Source organism: Mirounga angustirostris, unplaced genomic scaffold, assembly GCF_029215605.1.
Source record: "Mirounga angustirostris isolate CCGP_5_RB_7025 unplaced genomic scaffold, mMirAng1.0.hap1 SCAF_6, whole genome shotgun sequence".
NCBI classification, from domain to species: Eukaryota; Metazoa; Chordata; class Mammalia; order Carnivora; family Phocidae; genus Mirounga; species Mirounga angustirostris.
The window spans coordinates 102,356,336-102,373,188 of record NW_026991714.1 but is presented as its reverse complement, the minus strand read 5'-3'; the positions used below and the strand labels follow the sequence as shown (position 1 = coordinate 102,373,188).

Below are 16,853 nucleotides of genomic sequence, written 5' to 3'. Positions count from 1 at the left end.
TATTTATTTCAGAGAGAGAGAGAGAGCACAAGTGGGGAAGGGCGGAGGGAGAGGGAGAGCAGACTCCCCACTGAGCAGGGAGCCCAATGCAGGGCTCCATCCCAGGACCCACAGATCATGACCTGAGCCAAAAGTAGATGCTTAACCCACTGAGCCACCCTGGCGCCCCTGTTGAACTACCTTAATTCCTTTTCTTTATTTTCCATTTTTTCCTACTTTTGCTCTTCTCTCTCTTCTTTTCTGCAGTTTTTAGTGTATTTGGTAGCTTTATCTTCACCTTCCTTGTCATTCTACATCTTACTCTTGATGAACCAAGACAATATAAGAGGAAGTAAATGGTAGAAGAATTCTAGATATTTACATATCATAAAATAAAAATAATTATGTGACCTGTCACAGATACCCAGAAAAAACTCAAGCCTCCCTTCATCGTGCACGCTGCTTCCTTCCAGCTGGCATTGTAGCAGTGTTAAAGCAGCACCCCAGATTGGTGGCTGCGGGAGTCCAGGCGTTTTACCTGCGGGACCCCACTGACCTGCGAGCCTGCCGTGTTTTCAAGACTTTCTTGCCTGAAACACGAATAATGACATCGGTAAGATAGCTCTCTTGGTCATTTAGTTTTTGTCACTGGAAAAAGAGTTGAACATCATTGTGCGCTAGAAAAAACTGGAAATATTCTGTTTCCTCATGGCAAGTTAATATACTTTTTTTTCTTTTTTCTTTTCTCCCATCCGTGGAGGAAGATTTCAAGAGACTTCACTTCCTATTTAATATCTAAACGTTTCTTAGATATTTTCTGACCATATTTTTCCTATTTTATTTTCTTCTTGAGAATAAAACATTTCAGGGCACCTGGGTCGCTCAGTCGTTAAGCAAGTAAATCCAACCTTCAGCTCAGGTCATGACCCCAGGGTCCTGTGATCGAGCCCCTTATCAGGCTCCCTGCTCAGCGGGAAGCCTGCTTCTCCCTCTCCCACTCCCCCTGCTTTTGTTCCCTTTCTCGCTGTGTCTCTCTCTGTCAGATAAATAAATAAAATCTTTAAAAAAAAAAAAAGAATAAAACATTTCATTTCTTCCAGAGACTTAAGAATTATTCTTTATCTTCTACCCACCCAAATTGCCATATAATGTAACTAATGAGAAGAATTCCATTAGTGATAACTAAAATGTAGACAGTGAGGTCAATTTTGTGGTATGTGAATTATGTCTCAATAAAGCTGTTATTAAAAAATGTTGGCAGTGAATAGGTTGGATCTTCTTTGCATTTCATATGAATATGAAGCTCATAAATGAAATTATGAACTGTGAAATGATAGTCAAATTTTTACTTTCAGGAAAACTAATGTATTTTGTGTTCCAACGTCCAGGTGACTTTTACTAAATGTCTATACGCACAGTTGGTACAACAAAGATTTGTGCCAGACCGGCGGAGTGGATACAAGATGCCTCCTCCATCTCATCCTCAATATCGAGCCCATGAATTGGGCATGAAGTTGGTAATGAACCATAAAATTTTATATTCTTCCTTTAGGTAAAAGGGCTCTTAATGGAATAATGATACAGCATAGAAAGTCTAGAAAAATACCTTACTTATGTGAGAATGTAGTAAAATATGGCATCTCAAACAAGAAGGAAAAATGGGTTATTCAGTTAATGATAATAGAAAAACTGTGAAGCTGTCTAAAAAATTAAAGTTGATTCCCTCACACCTATCCCAAAATAAATTCCAGGTGGACCAAATATTTAAAAGAGAACATTGAAACCATAAAATCTGAAAGAAAACACAGGAGAATTTTTGATAATTTGCGTAGGAAAGACCTTTCTTAGCAGGACTTGAAACCAGAGCTATTAAAAAAAAAGACTGATAAATTTGATTATTAAAGATTATGCATTTCTGGGGCACCTGGGTGGCTCAGTCAGTTAAGCATCCGACTCTTGATTTAAACTCAGGTCATGATCTCAGGATTGCTTAAGATTCTCTCTCTTCCTCTCCCTCTGCTCCTCCCTCCCCCTTCTAAAAAAAAAAAAATTAAGCATTTCTGTGTGGGAAAGAAAAACCCCATAACTAAAGTCAAAAGATAGTAAACCTGAAGAAAGTATTATATTTGCAATTTAAATTAAAAAGAGCTAATTTCTTTAATATATAATAGAGTTCCTACAAGTCAATATGAAAAAAAAATACTAATTAATAAAAAATGTTGAGAAACTGAACAGACAGTCCACAGGAAAGGAAATACAAATGATTTTTAATCTAAACATAAGAAAAATGTTGGCCCTTGCTCATAATAAAAGTAATGCAACTTAAAGCTATAAAACAGTGTTTTCTACCATTTGGCAAATATCAAAAAGTTTGATAATATATATTGGATTGATGAAAATATATATAGAGAGAGATACTTTCAAACATCATTGATGGGAATATAAGTTGATTCAATCTCTTATAACAATTTGTCAATATCCATCAATATATAAATGCACAAACCCTCCTGCTCATTTTCACTTCTAGATATTTATTCTCCATATATTTTACATGTGTACAAAGGTGTATGAGGATACTCATGACAGAATTATTTGTAGTAGCAAAAGATTGGAAACTGCCTAAATGCCTATTAGTAGAGAAATAGGTAAATTACGGTTACCTATGCCGTGAAATGGATAAATTTGTATGATCATATAAAATGATCTCCAACACATGTAACTTGGTGAAAAAGCAAGGTTTAGAACAGTGTGTATGTTGCCATTTAATGACAAAAGGGATCCAGTAGGACATACACAGACCACACATCTGCTTAAGTGCATACATTACTTCTGAAAGGATATGCAAAAATTGGTAACAGTAGTTTTCTCTAGAGTGATCAGGAAAGCTCCCTGTCTGACTTATTTTGCTATGCTCATTCATTATATTTTTAGTCAGAAGACACTTAAAATAGAGTGATTCCCTCCCTTCCCTTTCCTATGTCTAAGGCCATGCTGAATTCATTTATAATTTCTGTTAGACAAGAAACCTTTTACAAGCCTTTTTTTAAGCAAACAAGAAATAAGTTTAAATTTCTGGTTTTGTAATCAGCAAGAAAAGAAATCTTGAAGAGAACAAGAATCTTTGTTTTGTATTATTTGCTTTCTCTTTATAATTTTTAGTAATCTATGGAAATTGAAAAACTTAGATTTTTCATAAAATTCAGTGTTATAAATGTCTATATGCCCATATGTCCAGTCACCTAGGTCTTAAGTGTGGCTAAATGGAAAGAAAGTAACTTAATAATGAAAATTCTATCTATTCCATCTAGGCTCACGGATTTGAGATGTTATGCTCCAAATGTAGCCCACATTTTTCTGACTCCAGGAAATCCTTCATGACTACCTCACCACTTTGGGCTGGCTTCCTTGAAAGTCTGAAAAAGAATGATTACTTTAAGGTAGGAGTTGCAATGCGATTGTAAAACTGTACAATCCAGGGAAAATCAAGCTAGTGAATTAGAGTCCTATGGTCCATATTTAATGTGTAACATTATTATAGAAGCTAGAGTTAAAAGGGACCATTCTAATTCAGTGTTAATGAGGGGGTAACTATGAACTGTTTCCAGTATCTTAGAAAAATTACTAACACTTGTATAGAGCGCTGAAAGTTATCATGTATCAGAAGAACAACTGGGGCAAATCATAAGGCAAACATGAAGACACCAAATAGAAAAATGAACAAAGAGGGGCGCCTAGGTGGCTCAGTCATTAAGCGTCTGCCTTTGGCTCAGATCATGATCCCAGGGTCCTGGGATTGCGCCCCGCATCGGGCTCCCTGCTCAGCGGGAAGCCTGCTTCTCCATCTCCCACTTCCCCTGCTTGTGTTCCCTCTGTGTGTCTCTCTCTGTCAAATAAATAAATAAAATATTTAAAAAAAAAAAAGACATGGATTTTAAAAATTATAAAAAGACAACTAACAAATTTTTCTTAAAATATTCACTCTCACTAGTAGTAAGGATATACATATGAACACAATAATACTTTTGCATATATGTGAAAAAGGATCTGTATGATATTTAGTGCTATTGAATATGTAGTGAAGTTAATATTCCTATACATTGCCATAACATTGCATATTGTTAGAACTTTAACTGGAAAATAATTTGCTAATGTGTCCCAGGAGCTATAGAAAGGTTCAAACTGAGAACCTTCACTTTGAATAATCTATTTTAAGGAAACATCCAAGAAGTAGAAAAGTCCATTAAGAATATGATGATATAGGAACAGACATTTCTCCAAAGAAGACATACAGATGGCCAACAGATACGTGAAAAGATGCTCAACATTATTAATCTTCAGAGAAATGCAAATCAAAATCACAATGTGTGCAAAACAGAATCACAAACATCTGTCAGAATGGCTAAAATCTAAAACACAAGAAACAAGTGTTGGTGAGGATGTGGAGAGAAAGGAACCCTTCCTTGTGCACTATTGGTGGGAACACAAACTGGTGCAGACACTGTGGAAAACAGTGTGGATGTTTCTCAAAAAATTTAAAAATAGAATTATCATATGATCCAGTAATTCCACTACTGGGTATTTACCCAAAGAAAATGAAAACACTAATTCAAAGGGATACATGCATTCCCATGTTTATTGCAGCATTATTTATAGCCAAGGGAAGCAACCCAAATATCCTATCAATAGATGGACAGGTAAAGAAGATGTGATCTATATATTACTCAGCCATAAAAAAGAATGAAATCTTCCCATTTACAACAACATGGATGGATCTAGAGTGTAAAATGCTAAATGAAACAAGTCAGAGAAAGACAAATACCCTATGATTTCACTCATGTGGAATTCAACAAACAAACCAAATGAACAAAGGAAAAAGACAAAAAATGGACTCTTAGCTATAGAGAAAAACTGATGGTTACCAGAGGGGAGGTGGGGGAATGGGTGAAATAGGTGAAGGGGATTAAGAGTACACTTATTGTGATGAGCACTGGGTAATGTATAGAATTGTTGAAACACTATATTGTATCCCTGAAACTAATATAACACTATAGTCTAACTATACTGGAATTAAAATTTTTAAAAATATGATGATGTAAAGACTGTAGCAATATGGCAAAGTACTTATGATATTATAGTCTATTTTTGATAGAATATAAAATATTAAGTATGAATGCCAAAATAAACATACATGTGAAAATCAGAAATGGTAGTTAAAGTGGGATTATGCTGTTTTTTGTTTCTATTTGTACTTTGTTTTATAAATTACTAATCAGTTATTTTTTAACAACTAATTAAATATTAGAAAATGGCAGAAAATCATCCAAACTGGAAAGAGGTCCTTAAAGGTGAAAAGGATTAGGTACTACTACATATAGCCTAGTACCCTTATTTGGAGAAACTAGAGCCCAAAAAGGTACATTAATGACAAAACAGGCATTGGACTCAAGCCTCATGATTCCTGAATAATGTATCACATACTGCCTCCCTGAAAATTGCTGATGAGCAGGTTATTTTATTGATACCATGTAAATAATGTTCTGATAGGCCTTTTTTTTTTTTTTTTTTTAAGGGACTGATAGAAGGTTCTGCTCAGTACCAGGCAAGGCTAGAAATGGCAAAGAACTACTTCCAACTCTCAGTTAACCAACCAGAAGGGTGAGTTTATCACTATGTAACCGTGGCAGCAGAGTGGTAACCTGCCAGAAGTTAAGGAGTTCCTCACTCTTGAGATAGTTGCAGGAGTTGGAATTGCCATATTTAAAGAGTTAATGGCAAGGATCATGACTGTTGAAGGTGCTGAAGGTGGGGGAGAGGGGGTTTTGCAGATCACTGCGTCTGGCATCATCATCATCATCTAATGGCTAACATTGGGAATTATAAAGTGTAGGCCACTTTAATTTGTCAAATCTCTCTTACAGTCCTATGAAATAAGTATGATTATTACTGTTCCCTATTTACAGCAGAGAAGCTGAGGCCAAGAGAGATTAAGTAGTTTGCTAAAGGTCACACAGCTAGTAAGTGACAGATGCAGGATTTGAACTCAGGTAGTCTGATATTGAGCAATTGCTTAATTCCTATAGGAGCCCTTGGCTGTGTCTAGCTACTTTTAGGTGGGTCTGAAACACAGAATAAAGCAGACATTGATCTTTTAAATCAAATCTCATTCTGAGCTGCCATATATTTCCTGGGGGAAGAAAGAAATGAGCACAAGGTTGGAAGGAAATGTCACCCCTTTAAAATTTAATAAAATGGAGGTCTCATAATGGTGGAGTAACATATCCAACTAAGCCCCTGCCAATTGTAATTATAAACTCTGGACAGAATATAAGAAACAATTATTTGAAGACACAGTAAAACAACAAAACAAGGCAAAAACTGAAGGAAATAGGACCCTTAAAAGAAGATCAGAATAGGGCGCCTGGGTGGCTCAGTCGTTAAGCGTCTGCCTTCGGCTCAGGTCATGATCCTGGGGTCCTGGGATCGAGTCCCACATCGGGCTCCCTGCTCAGCAGGAAGCGTGCCTCTCCCACTCCCCCTGCTTGTGTTCCTGCTCTAGCTATCTCTCTCTCTAATAAATAAATAAAATCTTTAAAAAAAAAAAAAAAAGAAGATCAGAATAGATGTGGACCACATTATCTGAGTTGTCCCTTGAGGTCACTTCCTAGTCAGTGCAGCACCAAGGAAAAAATAGAGCTCTAGCCGAAAGCCTCAGTCTTATTGAGCTCAGGAATCAAAGGTCAGAATTTGAGTATTGGAAAAAATTCAATTTATGGTTGCAAAATTGAATTTGAGATACTCAAAGCTGTTAAATAATATGAAAGAATAGCTTTGTATATATTATGGGTAAAAGCTCCCAAGTTGTGTTTCTCATTTTGTTGTTGGGTTTTTGTTTTTTTTTTTTTCCAAATAAAACTTTCTGGTTTTGAAGTCCAGTCATTCTGCTTGCATGGCAAACATCACTTCTTTGTGTGATAGAATGTTCTTTGAGGACTGGTGAAGCAAAGTTGATGCTGAGAGAACTCTTAACATCAGTTGTTCGTGAGATAATAATGACTTTACAGCAGTCCTTACTCTCAGAGGTGTCTGCGTCTGCCTTTGTCCCACTCGCATCAGTTTTATGGCAATAATTGGTGGCAAGAGGATTCCTTCTTAGGGTATCATTTCAGAAAACTTGGGAAAGAGAGTCAGGAGAGTAAAAGAGGTGGCCCTCATGGTTAGGAGAATCTCCCCCAGATGATTCCCATCTGCTTCAAAGGGCCACTCTGCTTGTAGAGAAGTGTTACCTTACAGACTTGGGTTAAAGAGATGTTAAGAAATTAGAGAGACTCGTGTGTAGGAAAGTTAGGGCTCCTTGCACAAAACAAGATAGATTGGTGGTTCGGTAGTTCTTTTTAAATAATGAAGTTCGTGGGGTGCCTGGGTGGCTCAGTTGGTTAAGTGTCTGCCTTCAGCTCAGGTCATGATTTTGGGGTCCTGGGATTGAGCCCCATGTCGGGCTCCCTGCTCAGTGGGGAGCCTGCTTCCCCCTGAGCTCATGCTGTCTCTCACTCACTCTCTCTCTCTCAAATCTTAAAATAAGTTCGTTGTTGTTACAAAATAACATTCACTCATTATAGCAAATACAGAAAGATGTAATAAGGAAAATATTTATACCAGAGAGTCAACTATTATCATTTTGATCTACTGCCTTCCAGGATTTCCCTCCTCCCCATTCATCTAGTTATTTTTAAAACATTTTTATACTATATAAAAACTTTATATCCTGTCCATAATTTTTACTCATTATAATCTTACTTTTTCCCGACATTAAAAAGTCTTTATAAGCATAATTTTAAAGAGCTGCGTAACATTTCAGGAAATGGATGTGCCATAACTTATCATATTTTTACTCCTGAAGAAAGAATTTTAAGTAGTTTACATATCCGACATTTAATTTTTTTTTTTTTAAGATTTTATTTATTTATTTATTTGAGAGAGAGAGAGAGCAGGAGAGGGGGGAGGGTCAGAGGGAGAAGCAGACTCCCTGCCGAGCAGGGAGCCCGATGCGGGACTCGATCCTGGGACTCCAGGATCATGACCTGAGCCGAAGGCAGTCGCTTAACCAACTGAGCCACCCAGGCGCCCCATATCCGACATTTAATTTAATTAATTTATTTATTTAAGATTTTATTTCTTTGACAGAGAGAGTATAAGCAGGGGGAGCGGCAGGCAGAGGGAGAGGGAGAAGCAGGCTTCCCACTGAGCAAGGAGCCTGATGCGGGGCTCGATTTTACGACCCTGAGATCATGACCTGAGCCAAAGGCAGGCACTTAACCGACTGAGTCACCCAGGCGCCCCTACATGTCCAACATTCTAAATAATGTTGCAAAAGAGACTCCCATTCCCCAAACCAGGGTAGCTTCTAAACAGTTTAAAACCAAACTCACATCTCCCTCCAGACCTGTTCTTGAATTCCCAGTGTTTTGTTTTGGTTTTTTTTAATACCTGGATTAATATCACAGACTGTTTCCCACTCTCTTTTTTAAGAGTACTACCATCCTCCTTATCACCTAGACTTCCTGGCTCTCCTTGGATCCAGTCTCTTGATCCTTTTTATTATTATCTTGTGTCTTGCATTTTTCTTTTTTACTGCCTACCTACTCTAATTATTGTTTCTTTTTTTTTTGGCTTATTTCTTGAACTATGGCAATACCTAAATTTGTTTCCCAACTTCTAGCGACTCTTCACTTCCAATGCAACCATTACAGCCAGGAGAATCTGCTTGAAATATATCTTCAATCATCTTTAATCCCTCTCCTAAAAATTATTAGAGATTGTAAAAGTGAAAGATTGAACAATGTAAGTGTCCATCAATAGTAGATAAATGGGACGCCTGGGTGGCTCAGTCGTTAAGCGTCTGCCTTCGGCTCAGGTCATGATCCCGGGGTCCTGGGATCGAGCCCCGCATTGGACTCCCTGCTTGGCGGGAGGCCTGCTTCTCCCTATCCCACTCCCCCTGCTTGTGTTCCCTCTCTCGCTGTGTCTCTCTCTGTCAAATAAATAAATAAAATCTTAAAAAAAAAAAAAAGTAGATAAATGAATTGCAGTGTATTTGTATGATGGACCACTATCCATTAGTTAACCAGAGATTAGCTAAATGTACATGAGTCTATTCAGGATTTCTCAACCTTGGCACTATTTACATTTTGGACCAGATAATTCTTTGTTGTGGGAGATGCTCTGTGTATTATAGGATGTTTAGCAGCATCCCTGGCCTCTACCCAGTAAATGCCAATAGCACTCCACCCAGCCCCCAATTGTGACAACCAAAAATATCACCAGACTTTGCCAGATGTCCTCTGGGGGCAAAATTGTCCCCAGTTGAAAACCACTGATCTTTTGTTTTTTTGTTTTTTATTTATTTGAGAGAGAGAGCACAAGAGGGGGGAGCGGGAGAGGGAGAAGCAGACTCCCCGCTCAGCAGGGAGCCCGATGCGGGACTCAATCCCAGGACTCCGGGGATCATGACCTGAGCCAAAAGCAGTCGCTTAACCAACTGAGCCACCCAGGCGCCCTAAACCTAAAGTCTTCCTACACTTATGGAGCTTACATGCTAGTGTAGGAGAAAGACAGTAAATCGCTATATGATATTAGATAGTGATAAGTAAGTGCTTTGAAGAGAAAACAGTGTATGAGGAAAGAGACGTACAGGCTGCTCTTCTAAAGATTTTGATTGATTGATTGATGATTGATTGATTGTACGAGTAGGGGGAGGGGGAGAAGGAGAAAGAGAATCCCAGGCAGACTCTGTGCTGAGCATGGAGCCTGACACAGGGCTCAGTTCCATGAACCTGAGATCATGATCTGAGCCAAGACCAAGAGTCGGTGGCTCACCCAACTGAGCCACCCAGGCACCGCTAGGCTGCTATTCTAAATAGGTTGGTCAAAGAGGCCTTTCCAAGGAGGTTCTGTTTGAGAAGAGACATAAATGAAGTGAGGGAATGAGGCATACAGGTATTTGGGGGGGAATAAAATTCCAGGGAAAGAGAACAGCAAATAAAACAAATGTGTGTGTGTGTGTGTGTACACGCACACACTCAGTGGACCAGAAGGATCATTTGTGAGTGCAGTCACCTCTGGGTAATAACGAAATGGGTTGGAACAGATAATGTTGATCATCAAAGGAAAAGTATTAGCTTTATCTATAAATTTTTAAAGTACATGCATGTTTAGTTTTTTATGTTAAGGGTAATCAATCATTCCTTTAGACTGGACGTAAGTATAACAATATTATAATTCTAGGTGGTAGGATATGGACATTTGTTATATCATTTTTTTTTTTTTTTGCTGTATCTTTTGGACTTGTCTATATTATTTAAATCTCTTAAAACAAAAATTAAAAATAAAAAAGAAGCCATCAGTGATCACCCACTGCTTATTTCATTGAGTCCAAACTTAGCCATTTCAGGCTCACTGTGCTCTCATCCCAGTCCATCTGTTCAGCTTCGTCTTCCACACTTTTGCCAAACTGAACACCATTTGCTTTGTGAACATGTTCCTCACTTCTTTGCCTTTATACTAATGCTCATTTTCCCCTTTGCCTGAAGTTCCTCTACCCTATCTTACTTGTCAGAATCTTCCCCATTCTGGGTGCCTGGGTGGCTCAGTTGGTTAAGCGTCTGCCTTGGGCTCAGGTCATGATCCCAGGGTCCTGGGTTCGAGCCTCACGTTGGGCTCCCAGCTCAGTGGGAGTGTGCTTCTCCCTCTCCCCCTGCTCCTCGCCCTGCTCATGCACTCGGGCTCTCTCTCTCTCAGAATAAATAAAATCTTAAGAAAACATCTTCCCCATTTTTTTTAAAGATTTATTTATTTTAGAGAGAGAGAGAGCATGTATGAGCAGAGGGAGAGGGAGAGAGAGAATCTCAAGCAGACTCCCCGCTAAGTGCAGGGCTCAATCTCATGACCCTGAGATCATGACCTCAGCTGAAATCAAGAGTTGGACACTTAACTGAGCCACCCAGGCCCCCCACCCCATTCTTTAAGGCCTAACTCAACTACTTCCATTGTCTTTATCATTTTTTTTTAAACTTCTCTGTAGTTAATGTAATTAATTACCTTCTCCTGTGACTCTTCACAGCATTTGGTCCAACTCTTGATTTTGGCTCAGGTCATGACCTCAGGGTTATGAGATTGAGCCATGCACAAGCAGGTAGTCTGCTTGAGATTCTCTCTCTCCCTTTCCCTCTGCCCCTCCCCCTGCTCACACTCTCTCTCTCTCTCTCTCTATCTCTAAAATAAATAAATATGATTTTATATTGTGTAATTTATTATGATTATTTGTGTATTTATTTTTTTCTCTTAGTAATATTTGCATAATATGATTATGTCACCTATATGATTTAGCAAGGTGTGCAAATCTTTATTTAAATGAATGTAAGTCCATTCTATAACTTGATTTGCTCCAGTATAAATAGGTCAGACAGGGTTCCATCAGTTTATATAACAGGTCACATTGCCATCATAAAATAATATGCTCATCATACAGATAATATCTCTGTGCACTACTTCCTCATCAGTTTACTGTAGGAGGATCATAAGATAGTATCAGAAGACTTCGAGACTTTGTTCTAACTCAATGGCCTTTCAAAAGTTATAGAATTTCACTGAGCTCTGGTTTTCTCATCTGTAAAACAGGATTATTACCTCATAATAGTAATTGGAGGACTAAATAAGAAAATGTATTTAAAGTGCTACCCTGGGGCGCCTGGGTGGCTCAGTCATTAAGAGTCTGCCTTCGGCTCAGGTCCTGATCCCTGGGTCCTGGGATGGAGCCCTGCATTGGGCTCCCTGCTTGGGGTGAGCCTGCTTCTCCCTCTACCTGCTGCTCCCCCTGCTGTGCTCTCTCTCTGTCAAGTAAATAAAATCTTAAAAAAAAAAAAATTAAAATTAAGTGCTAGCCTAGCATATTATACATGCAAGATTAATTTTAGTTCATACTTTCCTCTGGGTTTTCTTTTTCTCATATATATGCTATATATAAATTGAAACAGTTGTACTCAGTCAGCAGCTTCATAATGGTGTTCCATGCATCCTATTGCAGAACCAAAGGCAAAGGTGAAATGGATACATCTCTGAGCTTCCAAACTCCATTTCAATCAAAGCAGTTTTTCTTTTTCAGCTTTACTGAGAAATAATTGAGGAACAAAATCGTAAATATTTAAGGCATACATCATGGTGATTTGATATTTGTACATTTGAAGGGATCTAGTTAATTGGCAGTTCCATCACCTCACATATTTATCTTTTTGGTGGGGCAATTTGAACATTTAAGTTCTACTCTCTGAGCAGATTTCAATTGTAAGATACAGTGTTATAGTCACCATGTTTTACATTAGATCCTTAGATGGTATTTAGAAACTTTGTACCCTTCCTTTTACCAACCTCTCCTTATTTCCTCACTCCCTAGTCCCTGGCAACTACTTTTCGACTCTGTTTCTATGAACTTTACTTTTTTTTTTTTGAGATTCCACATATATGTAATACCATGCAGTGTTTGTCATTCTCTGTCTGGTTTATTCCATTAGCATAATGACCTCAGGGTCAATCCATTTCACAAATAACAGTATTTCCTTCTTATATATATTTCTCTGAATAATGTATGTGTATATATTTATTATATATATTTGTAATTATAATACAATTTATAATTGTATTAATATTGCACATCTCCTTTATCCTGTCATCCATTGGTGGACACTTAGGTGGTTTCCATGTCTTAGCTATTGTGAGTAAATCCTGCAGTGAAGGGAATTGCAGGTATCTCTTCAGTATCCTGTTTTCATTTCCTTTACATATATACCCAAAAGTAGAATTGCTGGATCATATGCTAGTTCTGTTTTTAATTTTTTGAGGATTCTTCATACTGTTTTTCATAGTGATTGCACCAATTTACATTCCCCAAAGCATGGGGGTTCCCTTTTCTCCACCTCCTTACCAACTCTCTTGTCCTTTGGTAATATCCATTCTGACTGGTGTGAGCTGTACCTCATGGTGATTTTGATCTGTATTTTCTTGATGACGAGTGACGTTGAGCACCTTTTCATGTACCTCTTGGCCATTTGTACATCTTGTATTCAGGTCCTCTGCCCATTTTTAAATCAGATTGTTTTTAACTGATGAGTCATTGAACACTACATCAGAAACTAACGATGTAGGGCGCCTGGGTGGTTCAGATGGTTAAGCGTCTGCCTTCAGCTCAGGTCATGATCTCAGGGTCCTGGGATCGAGTCCCGCAATGGGCTCCTTGCTTGGCGGGGAGTCTGCTTCTACCTCTCCCCCCTGCTCATGCTCTCTCTCTCTGTCTCAAATGAATAAATAAAATCTTTAAAAAAGAAAAAAAAAGAAAGAAACTAATGATGTAGTGTATGTTGGCTAATTGAATTTAAATGAAAAAAATTAATCAGAGTGGTTTTTTTAATTTTAAATATTTTTATTTATTTGACAGAGAGAGACATAGCGAGAGAGGGAACACAAGCAGGGGGAGTGGGAGAGGGAGAAGCAGGCTTCCTGCTGAGCAGGGAGCCGGATGCGGGGCTCGATCCCAGGACCCTGGAATCATGACCCGAGCCAAAGGCAGACGCTTAACAACTGAGGCACCCAGGCGCCCCAGATTGTTTTTTTACTACCAAGTTGTATGAGTTCTTTATATATTTTGGATATTAACCCTTTATCAGATGTATGATTTTGTAAATATTTTCTCCCATTCAGTAGGTTGCCTTTTCAGTTTCCTTTGCTGTACAAAGCAGTTTTTCTTTGAGCTCTTTTAGAGTTCCTGGTAAAATTTTGAGAAAAAGGGGTCTGTAACCTATAACAATTGTTTCAAAACAAATTAGACTAGATTATTCCTCCCAGCTTTAAAATACTATTTTTTTGTGATTATTATTCTGAGCTGTCTTATAAAAAAATTCCCATGTCTTCTGTTTTTTTATAGCTCTCTTGCTATGAGCCCAGGTGAAGAAATCTTAACCTTATTACAAACTGTACCATTTGATATAGAAGAGCTTAAGAAGGAAGAAGCCAATCTTCCTCCAGAAGATGGTAAGTGATGGACCAGGATAGAGCAGAAGGTTTAGGAAAGATGAAAATATTCCACTAAGTCTCACAGGGCCCTTCTCCGAGAGTACCTGCCATGTTCAGTGTGGTATGGCATTGTCCTGTTTTCTTCTTTTTCAGATGACCGGTGGTTAGATCTCTCACCAGATCAACTGGACCAGCTACTGCAGGAAGCTGCTGGCAAAACAGAAGCAGAGCCCATTTCCAAGGAGGAGCAGAACTACGACTTAAGTCAGGTCTCAGAAAGCATGAAAGCTTTCATTTCCAAAGTTTCAACCCACAAAGGAGCAGAGCTACCTCGGTAATTTGTGTTAGAGTATAAATATCTAAGTAGTTAGAATGCAGATGTTGAAGTCATCTAGTTGTGTTAGAGTATAAATATCTAAGTAGTTAGAATGCAGATGTTGAAGTCATCTAGTCATTGCCATTTCCACTCTTGTTTTTCTTTTCAGTAAATGATTTGTACTGCTGTGTTTCCCTCTTTTGGTGCCTAGTACCATGATGACTTATCTGGAGTTGTTTTTTTTTTTTTTTTTTTTAAAGATTTTATTTATTTGACAGAGATACAGTGAGAGAGGGAACACAAGCAGGGGGAGCGGAAGAGGGAGAAGCAGGCTTCCTGCTGAGCAGGGAGCCCGATGCGGGGCTCGATCCCAGGACCCCGGGATCACGACCTGAGCTGAAGGCAGATGCTTAACAACTGAGCCACCCAGGCGCCCTGGAGTTGTATTTTTAATAGTCTGATTCTTTGGGCGCCTGGGTGGCTCAGATGGTTAAGCGTCTGCCTTCGGCTCAGGTCATGATCTCAGGGTCCTGGGATCGAGTCCCGCATCAGGCTTCCTGCTCCTTGGGAGCCTGCTTCTCCCTCTGCCTCTCTCTCTCTGTCTCTGTCTCTCATGAATAAATAAAATCTTTAAAAAAAAAAAAATAGTCTGATTCTTTGCAATTCTTAAAGTAAGTCAGAGAGACTACTCAACAGATCTAAAAGTGTCCATCCCAGAGCTGTGCAAGGAAATCGTGTATTTTACTCTTTAAACTTTTACTCAGAACCTTATGGGCTTTTAACACCTAGCTCTCAGCAAATCCACACTTCCATTCAATCTCCCACCCCACAAGCCGATTGGAAGCTTCACATTCAAAAGAGAGGGATAAAAGAGTTCATCAGAGGAAGAAATAATAGGAATTGGCAAGTAGGAAAATAAGGTAGATGGAATTGTCACTTGTATGGCAAATATATCTTTATTCATGTTGATGCTCTTGAGCCTCATGAGAAGAATAAAATTTATGTTCAGTATTCTCTTTTTAAGAAAGCAAAGATTGGGGGGGCGCCTGGGTGGCTCAGTCGGTTAAGCATCCGACTCTCTATCTCATTTCAGGTCTTGAGCTCAGGATTGTGTGTTCAAGCCCCATGTTGGGCTCCACACTGTGCATGGAGCCAGTTTAAAAAAAAAAAAAAAGAAAGAGATAAGAGGAAATATGTTCTTTTAAAAGTTTAGTTCCTAAAGAAATAGACCTTTTTAAAATTAACTCAGAGATGTGATTTGTTCTGCTAATGCCATATATATATATCTTGTGGGAGGTGCAGGGTGGGTAGGTCCCTAAATCAGTGTAAGTTAAATGTGCATAGACAAAGTGAAATTTTTACTTTTTCTTTTTTTTTTTTTAAAGATTTTATTTATTTTTGTGAGAGAGAAAGAGAGATCATGAGCACAAGAGGTGGGGGAAAGGCAGAGGGAGAAGCAGACTCCCCGCTGAGGAGGGAGCCAGATGTGGGACCCGATTCCAGGACTCTGGGATCATGAGCTGAGCCGAAGGCAGTTGCTTAACTAACTGAGCCACCCCAGCACCCTTTACTTTTATTTCATCAGTCTTTCCCATTTCTTCTGCCCTGCAAGACCATTTAAACTACAGTATTTCTTGTTGTACTTCTTTTGAGATCGTATCTCTAGTAGTAGTCCTAAGAATGGCACTGCTTAAAAAAAAAAAGTTCCAGAGAGTTGTGTTCAAAATAAATGGTCTTTTTCCTTTAATCTTACAGAGAACCTTCCGAGGCTCCAATCACTTTTGATGCAGATTCTTTTCTTAATTATTTTGACAAGATTTTAGGTAAGTTACAGTGTGATGTTTATTCTGATTCTGAAACTATAAGTAGCAAGGCTGTTGCTAGAGTACTAGAGCATTGGATCTCTTGGAAGTCAAAGTATTTGCTTTCTCTTAATGATTTTGACTTTCTTTCAACCACGAACTTCTGCCCAGTTGAATGATTTTGCAGAGGATGCTTAGCTCAGTGCCTAACATAGTAGCTGCTCATTGAGTATTTGTTGAATGAGTGAATGCTGTGTGGCTAGATATGGTTTTACCTTGGCTTCCATGTTACACTGTTTTTTCTCTTTTGACTTACTGTACTTAACCCTAATAATAAAAAGACAAATAGCCCAATTTAAAAAATCAACAAAGGATATAAACAGGCAATGCCTTGAAGAAGAAATACAGACAAATAAATATTTGAAAATACTTGTTTCTAGTAAATAAATACACAATACAAAGTAATAACTTATTTTTTTGCCCACCATATTGGCAAAGATTTAAAAGATTGACAATACCCAGTTTTCTCAAAGGGTTGAAGAAATGGGTACTGTCAAACTATGAGCATGGAAGTTTAAGTTGTCTTTCACAGGGTGGTTTGGAACTCTAGAAAGTTTATAACCTTTGACTTAGTAATTTCACTTCCAGGAATTTTCTCTATGAAAAGGACACATATGTGCTAAGATAGTGATTACAGC

General features: G+C 38.4%; 1 protein-coding gene across 4 annotated transcripts in view; it reads left to right on the top strand.

Annotated features, from left to right (window-relative positions):
* The window catches only part of ECD (ecdysoneless cell cycle regulator), a 41,895-nt gene that overhangs the window by 9,357 nt on the left and 15,685 nt on the right, over positions 1-16,853 (top strand). For all 4 annotated transcript variants that reach the window (XM_064594824.1, XM_064594827.1, XM_064594823.1 and 1 more), the window contains exons 6-12: positions 400-592; positions 1,368-1,496; positions 3,288-3,416; positions 5,549-5,634; positions 13,949-14,055; positions 14,191-14,371; positions 16,109-16,176. In XM_064594824.1, the coding sequence (XP_064450894.1) occupies positions 400-592; positions 1,368-1,496; positions 3,288-3,416; positions 5,549-5,634; positions 13,949-14,055; positions 14,191-14,371; positions 16,109-16,176 (893 nt within the window). The remainder of the gene's footprint in view (positions 1-399; positions 593-1,367; positions 1,497-3,287; positions 3,417-5,548; positions 5,635-13,948; positions 14,056-14,190; positions 14,372-16,108; positions 16,177-16,853) is intronic.